Below are 25230 nucleotides of genomic sequence, written 5' to 3' on the forward strand. Positions count from 1 at the left end.
TAGAGATCCCTGTCTTGTTTTTTCTTTTGCTTTTATTGGGAGCAGGCCTTAAATTTGGCCAAAACAAAATATAAAGACGCAAAAGGACCTCATTGGTTATTCAAGTTTTGGCTTTTGAGGGAACCAAAAGTTCTGGCGTTTTCTTTTGTTTTATTTTTCTGTCCACACCCATATTATAGCTTCTTAATCACTAGTTCATCACAAAATTAAAAAGGAGAATATCCTTTTCATTTTAGTTTTTTCAAACTAACTTGATGTGATCGAAACTTTTAGGACCCTAAAGAAGAAATACGTTTCATCTTTCAAATGAATCCCTAACTAAATTAGTTGATGAGGGATGGACAATGTCACGACTCACGACATTTCAGAAAAAAATTTGACATCAACATTGTATGTATATGTGATTTACGATGTCAAATATGTTGAATGTACTTATATATGATTTCCGATTTTAATCATGTTCTCTCTCCCTCTCTCATCAATTCTGAAACCACGCACATCTTAGCTACAATGTAATATGAGTATAATGTAATATGATGTATTGATGTATAACTCACATATATATAATTTTTGATTTTAATATTGTTTTGCCTCATAAATTATAACACCAACCCGAGTTATATTTTATATGATGTCTAATTATAGTGTGCCTAAATAACACGCCTCATTCAACTCAGCCATGACAAATTGGCAATGGATCACGTTGAGGGTGAATCTTTCCTCAAATCTCCACCCTCAAATCCCTGTAAAGTTCTCTATTCTTTCCCCAAAACTATAATCGTTAATATATCATTTAAAAATTGTTTAAGTGTTTAATACTTCATCTTAGAGTTGGGTATATGTATCGGGGCACCACAGATCGACCCATTTAACCCACGACTTGCATGGGATAGAGTCTAATTTTATTTTTTAACCATTTACATTTTAGTTCATCTGGATTGGACAACAGAATATGCAGTTTATAGTTGCAGAATTGTGGATTGGTTTGCGACTCGTATATCCACTTTATTTATAAAAAAAATCTACTTCACTCTTTGTCCACATTGTTTGATCTAATGAGGGAAAAACCCGAAGGTTGTACAAAAGCCCGATGAGGGTTTCACAATCCATTCGTCGTAGATACATGAAGGCTTGATAGTTTTACCCAAAAACCACAGTGATGAGGAGAACTTTACCTAATTCACCGATTACTAAACATACAAAAACTTGTTGGAGAAAATAACATCATTAAGCAAGTTCTAAATCTTTCACACAACTGAATACCAAATGAATGCAAACCTTGTCGATGCAAATGTCCATTATCAAACGACCAAAATGCCGACACAATCATTTTCCACATTATCCACCTAAATATAACTCTATCTTGTCCTTTTTATAAGAAACAAAAAACATGAATTATCAAGACCAAGGAAACATCTTGAAAATAATTACTTGGGTTAAATATGTTTTTTGGTCCCTATAAATACACCAAATTTTCGTTTTAATCCCTCTAAAATTTTCCTTCAACTTTTAGTCCCTATAAAATTTTCAATCACTATTTTTGGTCCCTATTTTTAAGTTTATTTTAGTATTTTTTTTAATGAAATTGTGCAAATATGTGTAAAATAATGTAAAAATATTTCCCAAAAAAAATTAGAATTTTTTAACGAAACATAAATTTAATATGAATTTTTAACCATAAAAAATATAAAAATTCATATTAAATTCATGTTTTGTTAAAAAATTCTAAATTTTTTTGGGAGAGATTCTTATAATATTTTGAATTTTTCTGAAATTTTTTATTCAAAAATATAAATTCTACATATGAGTTTACTTTAAAGGAGGGACCAAAAGTGAAGATAGAAAAAAATTTAGGGACTAAAAGTTGAAGGAAAATTTTAAAGGGACTAAAATGAAAAGTTGATATATTTATAGGGACCAAAAACATATTTAACCCTAATTATTTTCATTTAATGCTCATATTAATTTTTCTTAATTCCACCAACTCACTTGCTATTATTATTCTCTCATAATAAATAAGGACACAAATGAAATTTAACATCTACATATTTAAAATTGGTCGATGTTTTTTATAAAAAAGATAAGAAAATTTAACAATTTTATTTCTTTAAAAAAAAAAAGTTCGTATAACACATGAAGGGCGAACTCACAAATTATTAAAACAGTGAAATAGTCCCTAACACAAGTTAGGGCCTTATCAAAGAAATCCCTTCCTCGGAGTAGGTTCTAGTGTGCTGGGGACTTGTAGAGAAATAGTTTTCATGAGAAAATAGTGATCTTAGGAAGGTACAATACTCTTTCACCGTCTTTTAAGAAAAAAAGTGATTAAAAAAAATCAGTTATGTTGAATTTAAATGGTAACAAGTATTCTTTAAAAAAAAAGTGGTAGCAAATATCAAATTTTAAGCGTTTTATGGTGCTAGTCGATGGGTATGGTCATTAACACCCTTCATTAGGATCTTTAAAATAAAATAAAAAATAAAAACCCTTCATTAGGCTTCACTTAGAGAGTGGCACATGGTTGAGAGACATTATGATCAAGAATGACTCCACACTTAATATTTCAGCATACGTACCTAAGTATAAGTAGGCTACATGCAAAGAGGGATTTTCACTTATCTATTTGGAGTTGGTTTTAGGACTCAATTTACGTTACTTTGTTTTTTTATTTTCCATTTTACATGCTTTCCAATACATGCAAACAGAGAGGCACGGCTCTTGGTACTTCTAAGTAAACATCGTTTGGTACGTAGAGGGAAAAATACACATGCACTTGGTATTTGCTGGACAACTATTCAAAAACAGTGCCTTCTCAACAGAGGGGCATGTGAAAGAATCATTCATATAAATTGCTAGACAACTTTTGCAAGAAGAAAGTTGAAATTATTAGAAGCAATATAGGAACTGAACCATATACACCACAATTTTTTTTTTTTTGAATATACACCACAATAAATTTTGATTCCCTTTATTCAAAAAAAATAAATAAATTTTGACTCCCTAAAAATTCAAAGCAAGAATGACACGAGTCAAAAGTTTATTCCACCGCAATTTTAAACATTATATTTAAATTGATGGCATGATATTTGTATGTCTAAATAAAAAGGTGCACGCTTATACTAAGAAAAAGGTGCACACTTGGATACTGGTGTTTTCACACCGATCACGTTACATATGAATTTGACTATTGTTGATATCGTTGAAAGAGTAATGTTATATGAACATCCAAAATTCAACAACTTTTGCACAACTAGTATAAAAATACATCAATTATAACTATTGATGCGACTATAAGAGAGAGAAACAATTAATTAAAAAATGATATAGTATCTATACAGTATAAATATACGATGTAGGACAACTAAAAGGTTGTCAATATATCATTTCTCTTCTTGAAATTCTCGCATAACATTGTTAGTACTGCGTGTGGCTGTAAATTTTGTAACAAATTTAAATTTTGTCCTTAAAATAGATAAATTTAAAGTCTGAATTAATTTGACGAATTCTGCTCTTTACCCAAATGGTTTTGCTCACTCCCAAAGTAAAAGTCCAAAATGTCCCTACGCAACTTAACTTGCGCTAGTGTATTCTGAGCTTATGTTAAGTCACGTTACGTGACTTAACATGCGTTAGTGTATTCTGAGCTCATGTTAAGACACGCTACGTGACTTAACATGCGTTGGTGTATTATGAACGTGACTTAAGTCACGTTCATAATACACTAACGCATGTTAAGTCACGTAGCGTGACTTAACATGAGCTCAGAATACACTAGCGCAAGTTAAGTTGCGCAGCGCAACTTAACTTGCGCTAGTGTATTTCTGTTCAGAATACACTAGCGCATGTTAAGTCACGTAGCGTGACTTAACATAAGCTCAGAATACACTAGCGCAAGTTAAGTTGCGTAGGGGCATTTTTGACTTTTACTTTGGAAGTGAGCAAAACCATTTGGATAAAGAGCAGAATTCTAATTTGACTACATGGTATCGGACTATGGGTACCAATCAAATGATCGAAGTTCGGTTGCAGAAGTGTCTATAGCTAGTTTCTGACAATACTTTAAAAAGAACTGAACTATATATCTCCCGTATAGTATCTATGAAAAGAAGAAAAGATCATTTAAACCACATTGATTTTATTTTTAACGGTGAAAAGAGTCTTTCTACTCTTTTTATTGCGTTAACGTTTGAAAATTACGAACGGTGTTTTTTTATGAAATTTTAATTTTAATTAAAACTAAAAATATAAATGTTTTTTCTTTCAAGTTATAAGAAATCAAACTAATCGCGATTATCTATATCAATGACACCAACAATATAACAAAAAATATATAATCTAAATTTTTTTTTAATGACACCAATAACAATCTTTATTATAGAAAAAGTTGTTAATGGTATAATTGGGATAATGAAAAAGCAAATATATATTCATATCGAGTTTGTTACACTTTTTAACTGATAAAGAAAAAATCAGCCCAAAGTGTTGAAAGAGGTAATTTTCTTTATATATAGTATAGATATTAGATTTATAAATGAAATGGTAAACACCATACGAAACACATGATTGTGTGATTTTAGATTCGAACTCACATAAAAATGTCCAACATATCAGTATTAGCATTGTTAGGTGAGAATTTAATTTAGATAAAATTGATAGTTCTGAATTATTTGTTGTAAATCATTATAAGTTTCTTTGCTTGTTGTAACTATTTGTTTGGATAAATGATTTTTCTTACTTTTTTCTCGAGGATCCATTTAAAACTTTATATGAAATATTATAATCTTTCATAATAGGAATGAATGAAAATATCATGTAAGAGAGTTAAATTAAGTGAGAGAGAGGGAGGAGGCTACAAAGAATTGGAGAAAGAGTGAGGATGCAAAATAAAATTACGGGGATAAAATTAGGGCCGTTTGTTTTAGCTTTTTTAAAATAAATTTTTTTAGTGTAATATTTTTTTGTTACAATTTTTTTAACAAAGAAATTTTGAAGGAAAGTTTCAATTGAAAAATCTGTTTGAATACTTTATCTTAAAATGTTATTCTAAGTATTTCATCATTTTGTTATAAATTTTTTTTTTTTGGATACTAAAATTTTGAAAAAATCACTAAAAAAAAAAGCTATTTCAAATAGTTTTTCATAAAAATCATTTTTGAAAGATGTCACTTTGAAAAAATATATGATTTTTACTATGTAAAATCTCTAACAATGAATATTTAAGCTAGTGAATACTAAAATCTCATTTTTAACTTATGTTAAAAGAGTTAGAAATAATTTCTACTATTTTTGAATAAATTTCTAAAAAATCCATTTTTAAAAATACAAAGAAAAATCTATTTTTTTTTTTTAAAAATCTAAAACAAACATGATAAAGTAGATAGATTTATCTCGTGGAGGTAAATTACTAAAAAAAAACAATGTGGAGGTAAATACATAATTGAAATGTCCTCGACTTGTTCTTTTGATACTTGTGTACTTGCAAAATGAATTAATACTACTCAGTATATATGATCACGTACACTCTCAGCCATATTTATTTCTTAATCAATGGCTATGTATAATTTCAGAAGGAAACAAAAAAAGGAACTCAGTTTTTTTGTATGAAGTCCTCACTTCAATATAAAATTAGAATATATTGCTGTTAAAAACTATAATATATCATTCATATCTTAAACATCCTATGATATTCATCTTCCCCTATCAAAGAAGCATATGATACTCATCTTGCCCGATATACAAAGTAGAGGGTTCTTATATATACCAACAATATTAGAGATTTTCTTTGATAAACTTACATTTTTAGATTAGGGAAGTCATCATGCACACCTCCATTCAAAGAAAGAAACAGCTACCAACCTGAATGAAAAATTTATCGTGAAATTTACTATAACCCAGTAATTATATTGAATTTCTGACTAGAACCCAATTCGGTTCGGAGTGAGCAGAATGTTTAACCATTTATGTCAATCACAACTGATAACAATATTATATATTTGTTACACTAAACCATTTTTTATTTTGATTTAATGTCATCAATATCTAAAAATCATGCATATACCAATGCATGTAGCAAAAAAATTGAAGAATAAAATAACGAGCTAAGAAGGAGAATCAAACATGAAACATTTGTACAAATTAGCATAACCATGTTTAGTACTTTTAATCAAAATATTTCCAATAATCAAATTGATTACAAATTATGTGTATCTATATATTGTCTAAATTTGCAATACATCCAATTTCTTAGGATGACACAAACCTTTGTGCCCATAAAGATATATTCTTCACCAAGAGATAAATGTTTTGTTCATTTCTTTGTCCTTTTGCTACAGCAACGTTGCTTTACAGGGAGGTACTCCATCCGATCACTATTATAAGCAAAAGTTGACTTTTTAGGTTCACTAAATAAATGATGTATGTGGTCTACATATAGACTACATACATTATTTATTGAATGAATCTAAAAAATGAACTTTTGCTTATAATAATGACCGGAGGGAGTATAGTCTTTAGGCTATCTTTAAGAACATATAATATGAATTATAATCAAATTCAATCCCTAGCTGAAACAAACTTTGGTTGAGCTCTACTTAACTTTTGGTTAAATTCTGAATCAACCAGAGTCTTTATTGAAATGGAATAAAAAGTTTTGAAATATGTGAAAGATTTTATCTTATTCTCTAATCGTTCTACAACATGAGTGGGTTGCTACCATGTTAGTAACTTTTTTTCCAACTTCCCACCAATTTCATTTGGCGGATCCTGTTTGAAGGACCCCCCTCCACGATTTCACCGAAAACACAGTCCACCAAAATGGCCAATATATGCAGATACGTTTACTTACTTTGAAAGCATACTGTCCACTAAATTGAATGCCAGAATAAATTGCTTCCCATTTTGGTGAGAATATTGGCATATTTACATAGTTAGTAGTACTAAACTAGAATTCAAATGAGTCACCTTAAAAGGAAATCAAATTATAGTATATATATAGCAGATTTTATCAGTAGTGCAGGTATTTTAAATTGAATGCATGCATCTTATATGGTTGGGACTTGTTGGACATAAGAAAAAAAAATTAAAATATAACCAAAGAAAATTAATAATAGGCACTTAAACAAGATATTACAATTATAATTAAACATTAAACAAAATTGTTACAATCGTTCAAACATTCAAGGACCAAGCAACCATATTACTAGTACTATAGTGTGTACTATACCACTATTACATTAACAAATACCACAAACAATGAAAATTAAAAATAAATTAGTACTTAATACATTCTCGCCGGCCGGTACAAAATTTGCCTGTTAAGAAGGCAACACAACAACGAGAATCCTAATAATAATTATAGTTAATTAATCACTTAATTATTATATTACTAAACTCACAAAATTAAAGAGCAAGAACAGTATCTGAAGCAAATAAATCATCAATATCTTGAAAAAAGTCTTCATCCTTGTGTGTCTGTGTCTGCAAGCTTTCTAATCCAAAATCAAAATACTCAAAACCAATATTATCACCATAGAACATGCTCTCTGAAAATCCATTGAAGTTGTAAAATGCATCATTTGCTTGTGAAGAATCTTGAAAATCAAATTGTATATCACTTGGAATTGAAAACATTGATTCAGATTCAGCTACTTCTTCAGAAGATGAACAACATTGAAGAACTGAAGTAGGAGAAAATAAACTCTTATTATTATTGTTTTGAGATTGTGATTGAGATTCTTCACCGGAGATGCAACCGGAGTTCGCCGGTAACGGTAATGACGGAAGAGGAATTTCATTTTCCGGTTGTGGTGGTGGTGATAACGGACACGTGACAGTGTCAGTTGCAGGTGGTGTAATAAAATTAGTTAGCGCGTCAGGTCCACGCAACTTAATAGCCGCGTTGTCGTACACAATAGCAGCTTCTTCAGCCGTTTGAAATGTACCAAGCCACACGCGCACTCCACGCGCCGGGTCTCTTATCTCCGCCGCCCATTTTCCCCATGGTCTCTGCCTCACTCCACGGTATTTCTTCGCGGGAATACTCACCGGAGCTCTTGTTTTTCTTCCTCCGGTGGTTCTGTTTCTGTTTCTTTTCCTCGAAACGACGCCGTTGCTGTTGCTGTTACTGATAGTATTATTCTTGCTCACATGAGTACATGGCTCTATGATAATCTCATCAACAAACTTTATACCTCGGTTACGTTCTAAGAAGCGTGTGGTGTATGATTCTTCTTCGTCGCTGGAACAATCTGTAGCATCATTGTCTGTGACAGTTATTCTTACTATTTTTGGAAATGGTTGTTTTGGTGTGTTTTCTTTAGTAAGGTTAAGGCGGTGAGTGTTTTTCTTTGTTGTCATGATGAATATGAAGCTATGTTTTGTTTGTGACTGAGGTTTTTGAAGTGTTGTTGAAAGTGGAGAGGGAAAAAAAAGAAAAAGAAAGATAGAGATATTCGTTGAAGAGAATAAAAGAAAGAAAGTAAAGGGAGAAAGATAGACACGTATTAATAGTAGTAATGGAGTGAGAAAAGACAAAAACTAGAATTTGAGAGAAGAATTTCAAGGAAAGTGTGAGAAAATGAAAACAAAGAGAAGAGAGTGAGGGAGAGGAGGAGGCTGGCACACACAACACAAGTTGGGTTGGGTGAGAGAGTGAAGAGGAGCAGAGAGGGGACAGAAGGTACGAAACTTGTGAACTGTGTGGGGGCAGATAAGAATGCTTTGAAATATTAACGAAAGTTCATAGGTGAAGAGAATTTTGAAAATAAAACAGTAACAAACTTTGTTTTTAATGAATAATTGTGTCTTTTTCTATAAATGAAAAAAACCATGAATTTGTGCTGTGCTGTGCTGTGCTGGGGACTCTCTGGCTCACTGCCACTTCTCAGTCCTTTGCACCGTACTTGTTTTTCCTTTGAATGGCTATGAAATGGTAAAAAATAACGGCAATAGTACTTATGAGTTCAGTGAAATTCACTTGAGTGTAGTGATGTACTAACTGGGTAAAAATGAGAAGGGGTGAAAATGGAATCAAGCACTGAAAAGGAAAAAACTGGACAGCTAATATTTTGCAAGGTAGTGAGAATTAAGAAATACTAGTAGTATTACTCAAGTCGGTGTGGTGAAGAACAAGTACTGCTGTTATATTTTTATACTACATGGAACAGACCTGTTCTGTTCTGACCATTCAATGAATGCGGTTAATTAATTACTCTTATGAGAGGTTCGAGAACCGACTGTTTTCTAATCATAATAACTCGGTCAATTTTTTACATTTATTTTGTTGTTTGAATTAAAATTTTGAAGACTAGGAAGAAAGTTAGTAAACTGAATCATTGTAAAAGAATTTGGTTTACGTTTGATTTTAACAAGTGAACATAAGAAAGAAGCACATACATTTCTCATATTAGGTGTGATTTGGTGTTGAACACGTGTCGTGTCTAACACGACACAACACCGACACATATAATTACACTAAATTATATGATGTTATCAAATTATCAATGGTATTGGCGTGTCCGTGTCATTTCTTATATACGTATTTGTATCCGTGTTTCATCGGTGAAACCTCATTTTTGGTTATGGTGTCATTAGTTTTGAAATTAAGAAATTACCAAAAAAGTTTATTAAATTGTAAATTTTAAATCATTTTAGTGACTTATTAGTATTATTATTTGGGTGGATAATTTTATTTTATTTTTGTTTTAAAATAGTTTCTCTCAACTTATGATAATCTTATACGTCAAACATGGATCATTCGCAACATTGCAAGTTAAATCTCTTTCATTAGACTAAATCATCGATGGTTTTCGACATGCTTGTGTTTTATTTTAATGGGTAAATATATATGATTATTGATGTAACATTTAATAGTAATGTTTTGGGGGTGATATTTGTTCTGACCACAAGTCTACCATACCACATTTTTGAAATATTGTTTGCTTGGAGTTTAATTTTTTCACAATTTTGTTATTTGTGAGGTGTATGGTTGAGTTAAAGTTTGACCGTTGTTTATAAACTATCATTGATTTTCATTCTCAAACAATGATAGACTTTTGGATGTACCAAAAAAGTCTCCAAGGTCTATTAGCCATTGTGTGTGGCTTAGACCCTAAATTCTTACAAGCAAAGGTTCAGGGTTTAAGGCAAACCCTCACAAACTATATATCATATCACAACGCTTTTTTGAGGTGTTGTCTATTTTAATTAGATTATTTAAGCTGCTCACTAATTTATTCTTTGCTAACAAGTGATTTCACTAAATTGAAGAGATTGAATATTGACTAATAAATATATCTTAAAAATTGTAACATTTTTTTGTTTGAAAACTTTTTATAATAACGACCTAAGAAAAGTATCTCAAATCCTTCATTTCTTTTAATTTAAAATGTGTAAATTCAAATCATTAAGCTACTTGATCCATAAAAAATGAGGGAGTAATTAGTGATCGTGTTCTCTTAAATTCTTAATAAAGAATTTGTCACTATTTAATTAGTGATACTGGCATTCGGTCGGAGTCACCCGCATGTACTGTAATTAATTAAGGGAAATGTTAACTTGTGCCCTCAAGGCACAAGTTAATGAATCAAATATGGAAATGGTTTATTGGAAGATGTGCATTATATTTAATTTTTAACTTTTTAATGAGTTGAATGCATGCAATTTCAAAGAATGTTTCTTCTTTTGAGTTTCTTAACATGTGCCCCAAGGGCACAAGTTAACACTACCCATTAATTAATTAATTAATAATTAACAAATTAAAAAGGGACATGTGGGAAGGACGCACGCAGGCAGGCCAGTCCAAATCCAATCCAGTCACGTGTGGTGAGATACGTGGAATCAGATAGGACCTCCTTTGACTGAAAATAATAAAGTCACAAACATTACTTTAATTAAATTCGAATTCAATACCCATTTTAAAAACAACCATTAACGGTGGCTCAAATTTTATTATGTAACCGTGCATGTCCATGCTAAAGCACGTAACGGCTAATATGTACATAAAAGCATATATGATGGGTTCCGTATAATTTGGACCTGTGAAAATATTGGTTCATCTTGGACCAATTTAAAGTAGACCGTTGATATAATTATTTTATATTCCAGTGGATGAGATTAAAAGTTGACTACTTGTTTATCAAGTTCCCCTTCACTTGAAGCTCACATACACATGACTGTACTGGATTTTTTTTGCTTCGTCAGTTTTCAAAATAGTTGTTTCTTACTAGATTATATATGCTATATAAAATGTGTTTCGAGGATTTGGGGAATTTGTTAGAAAACCACACTGGTGACCTATTTTGCTGTATTGATTTTTCAAGTTTTGTAAATTTAGATTAGATTGTGATAATGGTAATTAAATCGTGTTTCACTATTGGCTTGGATAAAAACATTAAAAAATATTCCATGCTAACATTTGTTTTTATATATATTAGTTAAAAAATATGGTCAAAGTAAGTTATTTGCAAATAGTGCATATTGTAAAATTGCGATATGTATTTTCATACGGATGGAGTAATTTTTTAACTTCTTAAAAAAAATCTTAATTTAAAATACTTAGTATTTCTGAAACATTGTTAACTCGTACACTCACCGATCACTATTATAAGCAAACATTCATTTTGTTTAGTTTTATTTAATAGATAATGTATACGGTCAATTATATATATCACATACATTATATATTATATATTGAATGAACCTAAAAATAAACTTTTGTTTATAATAGTGACAAAATGTGTATAATATTGGGCCATAAATTTATAAGTAAGTCTTTTTTTTTTTTTTTGAAAGAATAAATTTATAAGTAAGTCTTGATTATATATTTTTTTTCATTAAAAAGAAGAAAAAAATCTTGACAATACTATATACTATGATTAGACATTCTAGTGTGTAGGTGCTTTAAAAAGTGAATCAAAACTTGTGTGAGAGGGGAACTATGGTGTGTTTATTGAGTTGGGTGTATGATATAAAATAACCGAAATAAACCTACACTAACAGGTAATTTCATTGGTCCATCCTGGACCAAAACTTGGAAAGGTCCAACCTAAACGCCACCTATATGATGTATCTAAACTAGGGGTGTTCGCGGTGCGGTTTGGTTCGGTTTTGAGCAAAAAAGTCATCCAAACCGCGAGATAAAAAAGCATGCGGTTTGATTTGGTTCGGTTGATTTTTAAAAAGTCATCCAAACCAAACCAAACCAAACCAATGCGGTTTGGATTGGTTCGGTTTGTGCGGTTCATCGCGAGATAAAAAAAATATTACATTAACTCTAATATTGCCAACTTGTTACAAAATAAACATAGGAAATTTTATTTTGATGTTTATATGATAAAATATTAGGTAAAACTTATATCAAAATAGATAAAATTAAGAAGAAAGATAAGCATGAAACAAATTATTGGGAAGTAAAGAAAACAAATTCATTACTGGAAATGAATTGAAAGAGATGAAAATGAATTATAATCGAACCTGATGGTGCAACGATGGAAAAATCGAATCAAAAGAGATTATTCTTGAGCTATGTAATTGGGCTAGTACATATTTAAGTAATATTCATTATTCTTGCGGTTTGGTTTGGTTTGGTTCGGTTGCTGAGATGCAAACCGCAAACCGAACCGAACCGCGCGGTTCAGTGCAAAAGTCATCCGAATTCATCCGAACCAAATGCGGTTTTTTGCGGTTTCGGTTTGGATTGGTTTAGTTTGCGGTTTTTCTATTGGGTTGGTTCGGTTTTGAACACCCCTAATCTAAACAAGTTTTTTTTTTTTTTTTTTTTGAAGAAGCTTGTTTTTCTTTATTGAGAACTATAATGTGATGATAGCAAAGAAATCGATGAAGTAATATAAATATTCTATCGTATTCTTTTTGGTTACATAAATAATCTATTGTATCATCAAACAAATTTATTAAATTTTATTCATTGATATAAAATATTCCTCAAAAAAGAAAAATATATCTAAGAGTGTGATTATTTCAAGGTTTAAAATCTCAATTGTGAGAAAATTACTCCTTGGAACATTATTATTAGGAATTTTATTTTTATCAATGTGTTTGATAAGTGATTTAATTTCTTACAATTATTTTTAAAGAAGTTAATCTAAAAGATTTTAAATAAAAATATGTGTTAAAATTATGTGTTAGTGAGAAGTTACGGTTGGTTATCTCTTATATTCTTATTGGAATGCAATATTCCTATCGTTTGCCATGAGAATAAAATATGGGAATAACAAGTATAAATTCTATTCGTAAGAATAAAAAATAGATAGTCACAATTTGTTAAAACTTGAAACAAACATGATAATATAAGATTATTCAGATGGGATTCCTGGAAATAATTAAGTTTGCATTTCATGAAACAAATTAAACTTGTAGATAAATGTTCTCATAAAGATAATGAAAATAAATTCATGTGTAACTATTCATCATCTTTCCTATTGTAAAGACTCTTGATAATAGTCCCCGTGAGCTTAGCTCAGTTGGCACGGACATGCATTGTTATATGCAGGGGCCGGGTTCGAACCCCGGACACCCCACTTATTCTCCTTAAAAAAATGTGAATTCTAGTCACTAGACTACTTGACAAAAAAAATGACTCGATAATACTATAAGGGAAATGTTAACTTATATCGTTGGGGAACAAGTTTAGAAACTAGACATAGAAGTTGTTTTTAAAAAAAAAATTGCGTTCAATACATTAAAAATTTAATATTTTATGTATTCCATACAAATGTTATCTTTTAATTACCTTTTTAACTTCTTAACTTGTGCTCATGACTCATACTATAAATATAACCAAACAATTTTTTTAAAATATTTAGGATTGAAACTCACATTCTTATAGTCAAGCATTTTTAATGTCTTTTATTGAATGTAAAAGAAATGCTGAAGAGTAAACCAAATTAATTTCAACAAAGACTTATCAAGATTTAATGGTGGATTTTGTGCATTATGGTCTTGAAGGATTCTTAATCTAGCCTAGAGATCAATTCTAAAAATATTTGAAAACATCATAATTCATCAAAAAATCACAGCATAAACTAAACTAAAAAAAAAAAAACCGGTGAAGATTAGTACAAGGGACAGATTGAATGCGAATTGTTGATAGGTTTCATTTCATGTTTCTTGGGTACTCCCCACTGACAATAGTTGTGTGAACACAAATGTGACAAAAATTAGAAACAAACACAACAAGTGAGTAAGCTGGACAATTTTTCCAAGAATAAGACATGACCGTATCTCTAAACCTGTTAATCAATGACAAATTGCTGTATCATACACGTTCCTTAGGTTTTCTATTATCGAAGTACGTAACATTTTTAATAGAGAAATGCTAGGGTCACTCATTCTAACACTCACCTCTAACACACACCAATAGAAATTAGCCACATCATCCAGCTTTTAGATTCTTTTTACTGGCAACCGGTTTCATCTTTATTGTGTGTAACCCATTTATTTTATTATTTTATTTATTTTTATTAAGATTTGGAGTTTAGCTATTCATCTTCTTCTCTATATCATCCTCTCACAAAGGTTACGGTCCCTTGAAGTTCTATGTTTCAACAAGCCAACCTGTAAAAAATCACAATAATCCATTGAAAACATGTTCGAGAACATTTTTTTTACTTTTGATAAAAAAAAATAGTTGTTGGATTGTTATTGAAAACATGAAATTGGATTGTTATTGAAAAAGGGATTAAACAACAGAAAATAGTTGATGCTCTGCTGCTTAGAACCCAACTTAAAAACGATTCAGAGATTGATTTGAAAAAACAATATGAAACCCATATATGAATAAACATTTGAATTAGGGAAAAGGTCCGTGGAAGAGAAACAAGCAGTGGCAATGAACGAATTAAGTCAAACAATATGAATTGAATAATATGAAATCGGTGGTGGGTGTTGAAGTAAAAGAACAATCCTCAAGATCTTTCACCAGAAAACTCAGAAAACTCTCTTCAATGGATTGACAGTGAAAACGAAGAAGATAGGGAAAGGGTAGAAACAATAAAATTACAAAAAAAAAAACAGTGCTTTCTCTTTCCACTTGAAGTACCGGTTACCAAGTAAAATTTTTAAAATATGGAGTGATGTGGCACCAATAGATGAGAGTGTGTTAGAGGAGAGTGTTAGAATGAGTGACCCTAGCATTTCTCTTTTTAATATTTAAATCCAAGTAGTAGTACTAGTATTACCGTTAGTATAGTGAGTATGTACACCAAGTCAATTAACATCGTCTTCTAGGTGCGTTTGTATACAAAAATATGGTGCCTTGAGCCACAAAATACAGAAGAAGCTTTGGTACTTGTCCTTTTGAAGATCAACCGCACTCATATGTTTCTTTAGAATGGAAGTCAATTAGCACTGTGGCCAAGACGTGCTTTGTTCCAAGTTATCATTGATTGCACTATCATATTGTCTTTAGATGCAGCCAAGGATTCAAGTTTTTTTAGTACAACAACCAAAGTATACTTCCACTGCTCCCTTCGGTCACATTTATTAGCAAAAAAACACTTTTTAGCTAGGTTCATTGAATACATAATGTATTTGGTCTATATATTGACCAAATACATTAAGTTTTGAATGAATCTAAAAAGTGTTTTTTTGCTTATAAATGTGACCGGAGGGAGTATCTCCCAATGAAATGAACAATATATTTGTAAAGAAATGTGTTTGAGTTGTGAAATGAGCCAAGACCCGATGTGTGAAAGATCCATAATATAGTTAGGTGAGCATTTCAGAGACTGCTCTGTACGTCACTTGAATTGCTCAACCCTTGAAATAAGTCGACCAGTGGTTAAGATAACATGCAAAAACAAAAAAGTTGATCGAAAGTTACATTCTGATAAGTTTTATACGATCAAGAGTTACGATTCGATAAGTTAGAGAATGTTTTAGCAAACTTGAGGGGATCGTAGCACAATTCTCAAGCATTAACGTGTTACATCAACACACCAAGTTTTGACCCAAAAAAAAAAAACTAGATAAATCCTTGTGATCGAATATCGCCATATGATACTAATGAGACGACGTCGCCTATAAAAGGTCACAAAGACAAAATAACCGTCATGGATTTTCGTGTTCATTACATGTTACCTATAAAACGTCTCATCAAATCTTCACTCTACTTCAACTCTAGGCTCTCATAAAATCTTCACTTACACGAGTGATGTAGTCCTTACGAGTACACTGCCCTTATGTGGAGTAACAACACCGACTTAGACAGAGAAGCAAAACAAAAACTTTATTGCGACCACGGAAATGAAAATATTTGATAATTTTCATGTAAAAATAATTGTTTTTTGATGTTTCAATGTGTTGAATACACAAATTGCAAGTTTTTTTTTTTTTTTTTTACTTTAAACTTCTTATTAAGTATCCTAAAGACACTCCCTTCAAAAAAATGTATCTTACCATTTTTTTTAAATTTTTTTTTACAACCACACGAATAGGAGGCCGGAGGCCCTGACAGGGGCCGATCTGGGATGAAATTACTAGTGTGGCAAATTATTTTAGCGAAGTAATTTACGTTAAAAATACTTATAATATATGTCGATGTTGTAACTAATAAAACATACCAAACATTATAGTCTGGTGGTTGCGGTGGGATTTTGTTTTTTTTTTCTTTTCTTGTTTTAGCCTTGTACACCAAAAAAAATATGTTGATGTTGCAACTAATAAAACATACCAAACATTATAGTCTATTGGTTGATGAATTATTAAATGAAAAAAATATATGGCAAAAACAATAGCCAAGACTTGAACCAAGGACCGTGAGATAGAATAACCTACACTTGACCACTACAACAATGCAACATATGTCATTACGTATCCAAATTAATGATATATAATATAAAATTTAGGCTTAAATATAAATAAATAAAAAAGTTTGGGCTGGTTTGGTGTGGCAGTAGCCACACTCAGCCATGAACAAATCCGCCCCTGGGCCCTGATAACTGCCATGTGGGCTATGGTTAAGCCTACTTAGATAGAGGAGCAATATTTTGAAAAATGCTCTTCTTCTTTCTAAAATTGTTCATTCCCTTAATTATGTCTTACTTCAATTAACTCATGTTCGGCATTTTTAACGTGTGTTAACTCACGCTAGGCATTATCAGCATGAGTTAACTCAAATAACCACGTGAATAAGAAAAACAAAAGGGAAGAGAGTAATTTCCCAATATTTTCGCCCCACATTTTAAAGAAACCACATGATTTTTAAAATTTCATTGAATGACTATGCTATAATTTTGTTTGAATACACACATGTCAAAAAAGATTGCTATTAAACTAAGTATTTTTCAAATGACTTCAGAACTAAGATTATAAGAAAAATTGAAACTAAATGAATATTTTTTTTTAAGTAACTTAGTGACTACACCCGTCAACGTTTTTGTAGTTATAAACTGTCATCGTGGGCTTAGCTCAGTTGGTATGAACAATGTATAATATATGCAAGGTCTGAGGTTCAAACTCCGGTCACCACCAAAAAAAAGTTATAAACTGAGCTATACACAATTGACATTTTGATTTTGTTAAAGAACTAGTTACAAACCCGTGCTTCGCACGGGGGTTAGCTACTTTTTTGACAAAATATTATATCGGACGGATAGATTGCGAAATGACAGATAATTATAAACCATAACACAATATTTAGAGTACTCCTGCATCACGGGTTAGAAAATGAAATGTTAAAAACGGCTTATCACGAGTAACAAATGAAAACGTCAAGGACTTTATTGTAGAGAGAGATAGAAAGCAAGTTGCAGCGAAGAAAACAATTGAGAAGGCTAAACATGCATTGGAAAAGTAGTGGTTTTCAACAACTCAATAACCGTAAAGTTAATTTAGTAGAATAATTGTGAACTGTGTACTTGATTTGATCCACCACCCCTGCACTATGCAGAGTCAATCTAACCTCATGGGTACCCATTATACGGGTACTCGTGGGTATTCAGGTATCCATGGGTACCCATGGAGTTTTGAATTTATTTATTTTTTGGTACAAATAAAAACTTTTTTTAATTACCAAAAACCTCAACTTTTAAACATCCATACATAATCCGTTCAAAATTTCATAATCCTTTTTTATGGAAAAAAAATCAAAAACTCCAAAAAAAAATTCATCAAACTCATAGACAATTGCAAATCCTCATCATCCAAGCCTAGAAAATAAAATTTCTTTGAAAAAAATCTCATAAAAAATGATAAGATATTGTAATTTTATAACATAAAGGACTAAATCGTGATAAAAAAAAAAAATAAAGGACGAAAGTGATACCTAAAATAAAGTTAAGGGACTAAATGTGTAATTTTGTCTATAAAATTCGATCGGGGCAGTGAGGAGATAATTGAATGTATTTGAAATCCATGCATCAATTATTCTTAAGAAAAGTAAAATAAAATTATTCATACAAAGGTTATACATGTGAAATTCACATCAATGCTAATAACAAAAACAGAATTGCTATAATGTGTACTCACATTGAACCTATAGTGACATGCCATTTAAAACAAAAGTCATTGGTGAGAATTGTAGAAGAACAAACTGCTAACCAAAAACTACATCAGTAAAAGTCTTGTCTATGAACTATAGCTGATAACCTTTTGAATTGTAAAAGAATGGATAATAATTATTGTAACAAAATCTCTAAATTCAATTCAAACTTTAAAATAAATGTTTGCTATGAATTCAAAAATATTAGAATCAACAAAACGATAAGATTTTAACGGTTAAAATCATTGATATTGTTTGTATTGCTTCCAAATTTTTAGAATGTAGGCAAAAAAGTAGAAGGAAAATGGACTCAAAGGAACACAAGGGTGAGAAGTAACAATATAAAATGTAGTGCACAATCTATCTTGCACCAAGAAAACTTATGCAGTCAAGAGCTGGTGCTCATTCTTAGTTTAGCACAGTTTAAACTTCCTGGTTGGCAAATACTAAAACTCCACCCTGTCACAAATTGGATGTGGGAAGAGGATCATTGAATATTTTTTAAAACCATTTATCAATTATTAATTTTTTAACAGAAAAACCCATTTATCAATTAATCTTAAAGACAAATAAAATATAAATTATCCAGACAAGAATCAGACATGTGGAATTCACATCACAGAAAAATAAAAAGAGAATTGCAATAATCTGTACTCACATTGATCCCACAAAAATATGACATTCAAAACAAAGTATAGTCAATGGAAAGGAGTCATTGGTGAGTATTGTGAAATAAGGTTAGTTAAACAATAGAGGACATCAATGGCAAAAGCCTTTTCTAAATACCTTTGAACATAACATTAGTTCAATATATTTCAGTTACAACTTACAATACAATGATTGTGCCAATCCTGTTGGCATTATTGCTGAAACAGTAAACAAACATTTATGCAAAAACTATATCAGAAACTCTGATACCAACATTAAAAACACAGGTGTATATTCTGATTGTTTTGACGTTGCTCAAAGATCATCCACCAATACACATGCGTGGTTTTTTCAAACACAGCCAACTGTTGCAGATATTAGGCCTACCATCATCTACAAAACAAGATGAAAAAATTAACGCGGATAAAAGGATACATGATCGAACTATGGACCAAAATAATAATATGCATTTCAGATGCTACATATCACCACTACTGATCTATATGCTCATGCTATATAAGGATTTTCAATTCTGATTATAAGAGTATCATGTGTGTGAAATATTTTGTCTGCTGTATGCAGTGCTGCTGCATAATTCTACTTATAAGGCCTTAGGCAAAGAGCTGTATTACTTTGCAATTAGATTTATGCATCCATTATAAGGATTCGCGCCACAGTTTCTGTTATGCATTTCCATGTCTTGAAATATATCAAAGTTCATAAGAAACTCCAGTTAGATTTTGTTAAACTAAGAATGGGATGTTCTTGATACCATATGAAGGCAATATATAAAAACTCATATTTGATATTATTTACATGAATAAGGTCTAGAACAGTACTACAGAAATTTGTGCACTATCACAAAGTGCTTGTTTCATGCCTTGAAACTAAGCAAAGGTGAAAAATTGAAAATAAGTCTTCCAAGATTACATACCATGCTCTCGAACGTCATGTGCAAAACCATCAGCTTTTTTTTCCAAACATGTTCATCTTAGTCAGAACTGAATTTAATTTACCTGAAAATATGAAAAGACCATGATCAATAATATTAAATATGAAAGAAGTATTTGATGAAATATAGATTTAGTAATGTAGATGTGTCTAACCCTTCTTTGATTTTGTGATAGACTTGCAGTATTTGCCGGTAGAATCAGGCAAGTATCTCTTTGCAGCCTTCTGACAGTTTAATCTGTTCAACATAAGAGCATGTTTAGTAAATAAATCAAATTTGAACCAATTGTATTTACTAACACGTGCAGCGCGTGAGTTTGCATCTAGTCAAAATATAAGAATAATTGAGACAGACGCTAGACATTATACTCACACATAGGCAGTTGTAATAGTTTAAGAAAATAAGTATATGAATAAACCACGTGTGAGAATCATGTCGACGTCAGACACTAAACACGCATTCAATCTGAAGTATCAATGCTACATATATAGGTCAAATTTGAAAAATTAGGAAAAAGTGATACTTTTGAGTTAGTTCCGAAGATGCTTACCTCAAGAGTAGTAGCGACAGACGAAAATCTAGCAGGCTCTTTCCAGGCTCATTCTCTAGCATCTGATGTATAATAGCCAAAGAACCAACATCATCAACTGAATACCATTGTTGTTATAACTGCATCCAACAGTCAACCTGATTCTTCTTCTGAATTCTACTATTAAGAATTTGAACCAAGCACTTACCTTTAATCCTCCCATGTAAAGTTATGTAGTTAGCCTCCATGGTTAACAAAGCTCTAATATCTCTTATAGCACTATCATAATCATCTAATGCAATATACAACCAAGCCTTCAACTCTAAACAATCAGGTGAAAGCTTAAATCCTAAAAACTTATCTAACTACATAATTCATTCCTTTATTTGCTTCTCCTCAAATTTTTCCAATGCTCTATATTTATACGAAAATGAAAGGGAAAGATCAAGTTGAGTTGCAAAATCCAAATCAAAACCTTTTTCTCTTCCCATATTGCACAATGCTCTCTCTTGATACATCCAACCAACTGGTTTATACTCGAATATGAGTGAACTAATTAACTTACTTTTTTCTCTCTTTATTAATAGTCGTTATTGAGATTGCTTCTACAGACAAAAATGGGGTCCTCTGATAATTCTTATCCCCTGAATAATCCTCGTAGTTAGCTGCACAACCTAGCCATTCCATAAACAATAGTAACTCGTAATCTTCGCTCCCTCTCATAGCTGAAAGCAGGAACGAAAAAAGGAAAATAGATGAACTATGAGTTAGCAAAGTGATTTATAACCAAATTAACCAATTTGGAAATTAATATATGATAGCTTATGAAAGTTACTGGTCCAAATTATGAAACAATGATCCATCAGTAAGTAGGCTTCTGCAAAATTAATCAAGTCATTGAGATATTTAAGAAGACTGAGTTGTTTCAGAACTTACCTCTTAAGGGAAGAATCAATGCCAATAGTAGAGCCTGATTTTGCACTTTGCTGCCATGCCAATATGAACTGCAAGTGCAATAAAGAATTACAAAGATTATGATAATAAGATATTCCATTTCCGATCATTGGACAAATGACAAGTTCGAAAACGAACGATTATATACCTTTGTAGGGCATTTTGCAACAACAAATGTTTCTGCAAGCTGTGCGGCATCTGTGTTTGATGTCACACCTGATAAAATACAAAAGTCAACATTTAGAAACGACTTTTAAAGATCTGATTGTTGCCATAAATGAAGATCCAGGAAGAATTATAATAAAATGGAAAATTAATTTGAGACAGATTAGAAATTATATAAAATTCAACTATTTAACATATAAATGGAGATTAACATTGTCTATGCTTGTCACCTATTACAATAAAAAAGATTATTCTAACTGTATAGATTGTGAGAAAATTATATGCCTCTAATTTAGATAAACTACAATGAATTTGAAATAGAACTCACCATGTGAATCAATTGAACCACTTTCTGTTGTCCTTCCATTTCTCTCTCTCATAGTAAACACCTTCCAGATAAAGGACTGAAATCACATTCAAAGAATAATCAAACCCAGAATAAGCAACTGTTAAATTAACCTTTGTTGACTGCTTGCCATCATATCAGAAGTTGCTTGTCCATCCTCAAATTCATTGTCCATCTAAAAAAACAAAATAATCAAACCCAGAATCAGAATCAGAAAATCACAAAATAATCAAACCCAAAATAATCCAACAACATTAATTAGCATCAACATTTCATATCAGAGAAGCTAACTCATTCGTGGAGCAAATTACAGGACTGATAACATTTTTTAAAAGCACACAAACAAAATTTCTATAACAATCAAGAAATAAGCTTCTATACACAACCAATATAAACATTGATCTTTTCATCATTGGCTTAATAGGGTAAGAGTGAAAAGAAATGAGGAATTTAGCACTGATAGAAATAGTGAAGGAGACTTGAATAATCATACAAAATCCTCATCACTTCACAGTTTGCTAGCTGACATATTGCTTCTAAAGAAGGCTACCACAAAATGCCAGATCAAACCTCTCCTCAGGAGGATCACCAATGAAGTCAAATACAACGTCTGCATTTAAGAAATCTCCATCTGCCGTATACCTGCATAATGCATTTGAGATTAAGAAGTCAAATGAAAAGTCACTACATGTTTAGAAGTCCCACACTACGAAGGCAGCTCGGTTGGTGAGCTAAGGGACATTGAAGGAGTTTAAAGTCAGAGATCTCGGATTTGATCCGGGAAACTAACATAACTTACTATTGTCTGCCTATAAAAAAACATAAAGTTGCTTTCCATTCAGTAAATAGAAATATACCCGCTCTTTGTTACTATACACTTCATCCCAGCTACTTTAGCGGCTGCTAGACCTATAGCGCTGTCCTCGACCACGACACATCTGTAAATAAGAAATAACAACATTTCATATTCAAAAGTTGCACACTCCATGCAGTTCAAAAACAAAATTAAGAAATCATATGATTCTAACTTGCTCTCATCCAAATAAAGTATCAGATAGGTTTATTTGTTTTTGAACTTGCACTCCATACACTTCAAATAGGGTTGATAATAAGTTGCTCTAAAATTTTGGTTCAAATAAATGCCATAAAATTCTACTGTTGGTGAATAGGTTTCAGAATGTATATAACTTTCATATCCTAGAATACTCAGCACAACTAATTAACTAATCTTGCAAACAAAATAGAATGAATTCTATTCTATAATGTCTAAATGACGATAACTTCACAAGCAGACAAGCACCACCTTACAAACTAACAGAGATTTGCCATAATCTATATCCTTCAATTCATTAAAACTATCAAGGTTTAAAATAGTTAAATACCATATCTAGAATGACGTCCCTTCCTCTTGGCCTCCTTCATGCGCCTAGCACAGGATAGGGAGTGAATCTTAGTTGGCTTCCTGATAATGAAGCCATCCTTAAACAACTTCCTGATGTTTTGGCCTGCAAAGAGAGAGCCACCAAACCATTTAAATAAATTGAACAAAGTTATTGTATCAGGAAAAAGTTAATGTATCAGAGCTGGAACAGGGTAACCATCATCCTCCAGGAAAGAAAATGAATAGAAAGGAGGCAAAAACAAACCATCATCCTGTAGATTGCATCATGTAATGCAGCAATTCTCTGTTATATCACGGACCATGGCGCGGCCACAATTTAAAATGTTACACTACATTAGCCAGATACATGATGTTTCAATATCAAGCAAAATTATACAAAGCCAATATAAACTAAACCGTGCACAATTTTGTTGGTAAGTTACTCCTAAATAACTTCAGTTAAATTAAAAATAGGTTCTCACTTTTTACCAAGGAATTGACCCATTCGAGCTTCCCAACTGCCACATTTGTGCAGTGTTACTCCTCTGTACTTCGAACTCCCTCTTGAGAAAACATTGATTTGTAGACGAAGTGTTTGCAAAGACTCATCTTTCGATAAATTCTTCGTCTAAGTAACAAAATATCGAAAAATTACATGATATAATCCATCTAGTTTCACATTCATCAAGTATACTTGAAAATTCTCTAACCTGTTTAAGATCATCATCATAATCATTCAAATTGAAATTTATGTAAGCACCAACTCCCCTGAATTTAATCGCAGCTCGATCATAGGCTCTGATATTCAAAATTTGGAATCAACTCAACCATAAAAAAATTAATTACACAAAAAAATTGAAAATATGTTCAAAGATTTACCTAGCAGCAACATGAGCTGTGTTAAATCCACCTACAAAAATCAAATACAAAACTAAAACAATGCCTAAAATAGTAAATCATATAATATACTAATTAGTTCCAAAATCAAAGAAAAAAATAGTCAAGTATTTATACCGTCCACCCCTGAGATGATCCTAATGATCTGTAGGACTTTTGTGTGTCATCTGATGCTGAGAAATCAAACAAAGCACAAACAAATCAGCAATAGAGAAAATCAAAAGGAAGAGAAGCAATCACACAGACTGATCAAATATAACTACAAACTCATAAAAATCTATGCAAATACAATCATAATTTCCTAAAATGAAGTGAAAAATAAAAACTTGGAAAGATAGGAACAAAAAAAACCAGTAACATCCCAAATTGAAACTTACCCATATCTGATCCATACCAAATGGTATTTTCAAATTCAAGGTCATCATCTCAGAACTGCAATCAACCAAAGACATACCAAAAAATCTAAATCGATTAAAAAGAAAAAATGCCTCAATCAATTAGAAGAACAAAATCGCACCAAAAAATGGGACATGCAAGCAGATCAAAGTTAAAAATCCAACCTTTGATTGTTGATAGAGACAAACGGAAGAAGAAGCAAAACGAAGAAGACGTCGCACACTGAGAAAGAAGAAAACGGTGGAGATTGGTGTGTTCAACGGCGAGGTCGACGGAGGAGACGGCAAGGTGGCGGTGTGAGGAAGAAGAGAACCCGTTTTTTTGTTTACCGTGTGAGGAGAAGAGAACCGGACTGAAGAAGAAGGAAGAGAAAAAGAAATTGTACCACAACATATATATATATATATGAGGGAGATGGCCATTTACCAATTTACCAAAATACCTCTCCAAGGGCAAAACTGTCAAA

The 25230-nt window shown here is 31.6% G+C and overlaps 2 protein-coding genes and 1 long non-coding RNA gene across 14 annotated transcripts; all 3 read right to left on the reverse strand.

Moving 5' to 3' along the window:
- Nucleotides 1-7113: 7113 nt before the first annotated feature.
- LOC146919189 (ethylene-responsive transcription factor CRF1-like) lies at nt 7114-9115 on the reverse strand. Its single transcript, XM_085712440.1, has one exon. It carries the CDS (start codon nt 8353-8355, stop codon nt 7399-7401), a length of 957 nt encoding a protein of 318 aa, XP_085568566.1. The 5' UTR covers nt 8356-9115; the 3' UTR covers nt 7114-7398.
- Nucleotides 9116-19251: 10136 nt separating this feature from the next.
- On the reverse strand, nt 19252-25230 carry LOC146919190 (uncharacterized). 12 transcript variants are annotated; one of them, XR_015011379.1, is made up of 18 exons: nt 24929-25225; nt 24746-24800; nt 24486-24541; nt 24351-24381; nt 24182-24269; nt 23954-24099; nt 23737-23821; nt 23473-23595; nt 22948-23028; nt 22661-22732; nt 22204-22265; nt 22073-22133; nt 21728-21795; nt 21562-21629; nt 20647-21350; nt 20251-20333; nt 20079-20160; nt 19252-19537 (listed from the first exon to the last, which is right to left on the reverse strand). It is a non-coding gene; the product is annotated as an uncharacterized LOC146919190 (long non-coding RNA). The 12 variants fall into 12 exon arrangements; XR_015011378.1 differs by having other exon boundaries at nt 22073-22148; XR_015011377.1 differs by having other exon boundaries at nt 22584-22732.
- Nucleotides 22627-24749, reverse strand: LOC146919191 (floral homeotic protein APETALA 2-like). Its single transcript, XM_085710678.1, has 6 exons — nt 24746-24749; nt 24351-24381; nt 24182-24269; nt 23954-24099; nt 22948-23028; nt 22627-22732 (listed from the first exon to the last, which is right to left on the reverse strand). Exons 1-6 carry the CDS (start codon nt 24747-24749, stop codon nt 22627-22629), a joined length of 456 nt encoding a protein of 151 aa, XP_085566804.1.

The sequence above is a fragment of the Medicago sativa genome, chromosome 5, assembly GCF_051527215.1.
Source record: "Medicago sativa cultivar Bolivia chromosome 5, Bolivia_mono, whole genome shotgun sequence".
NCBI lineage: Eukaryota > Viridiplantae > Streptophyta > Magnoliopsida > Fabales > Fabaceae > Medicago > Medicago sativa.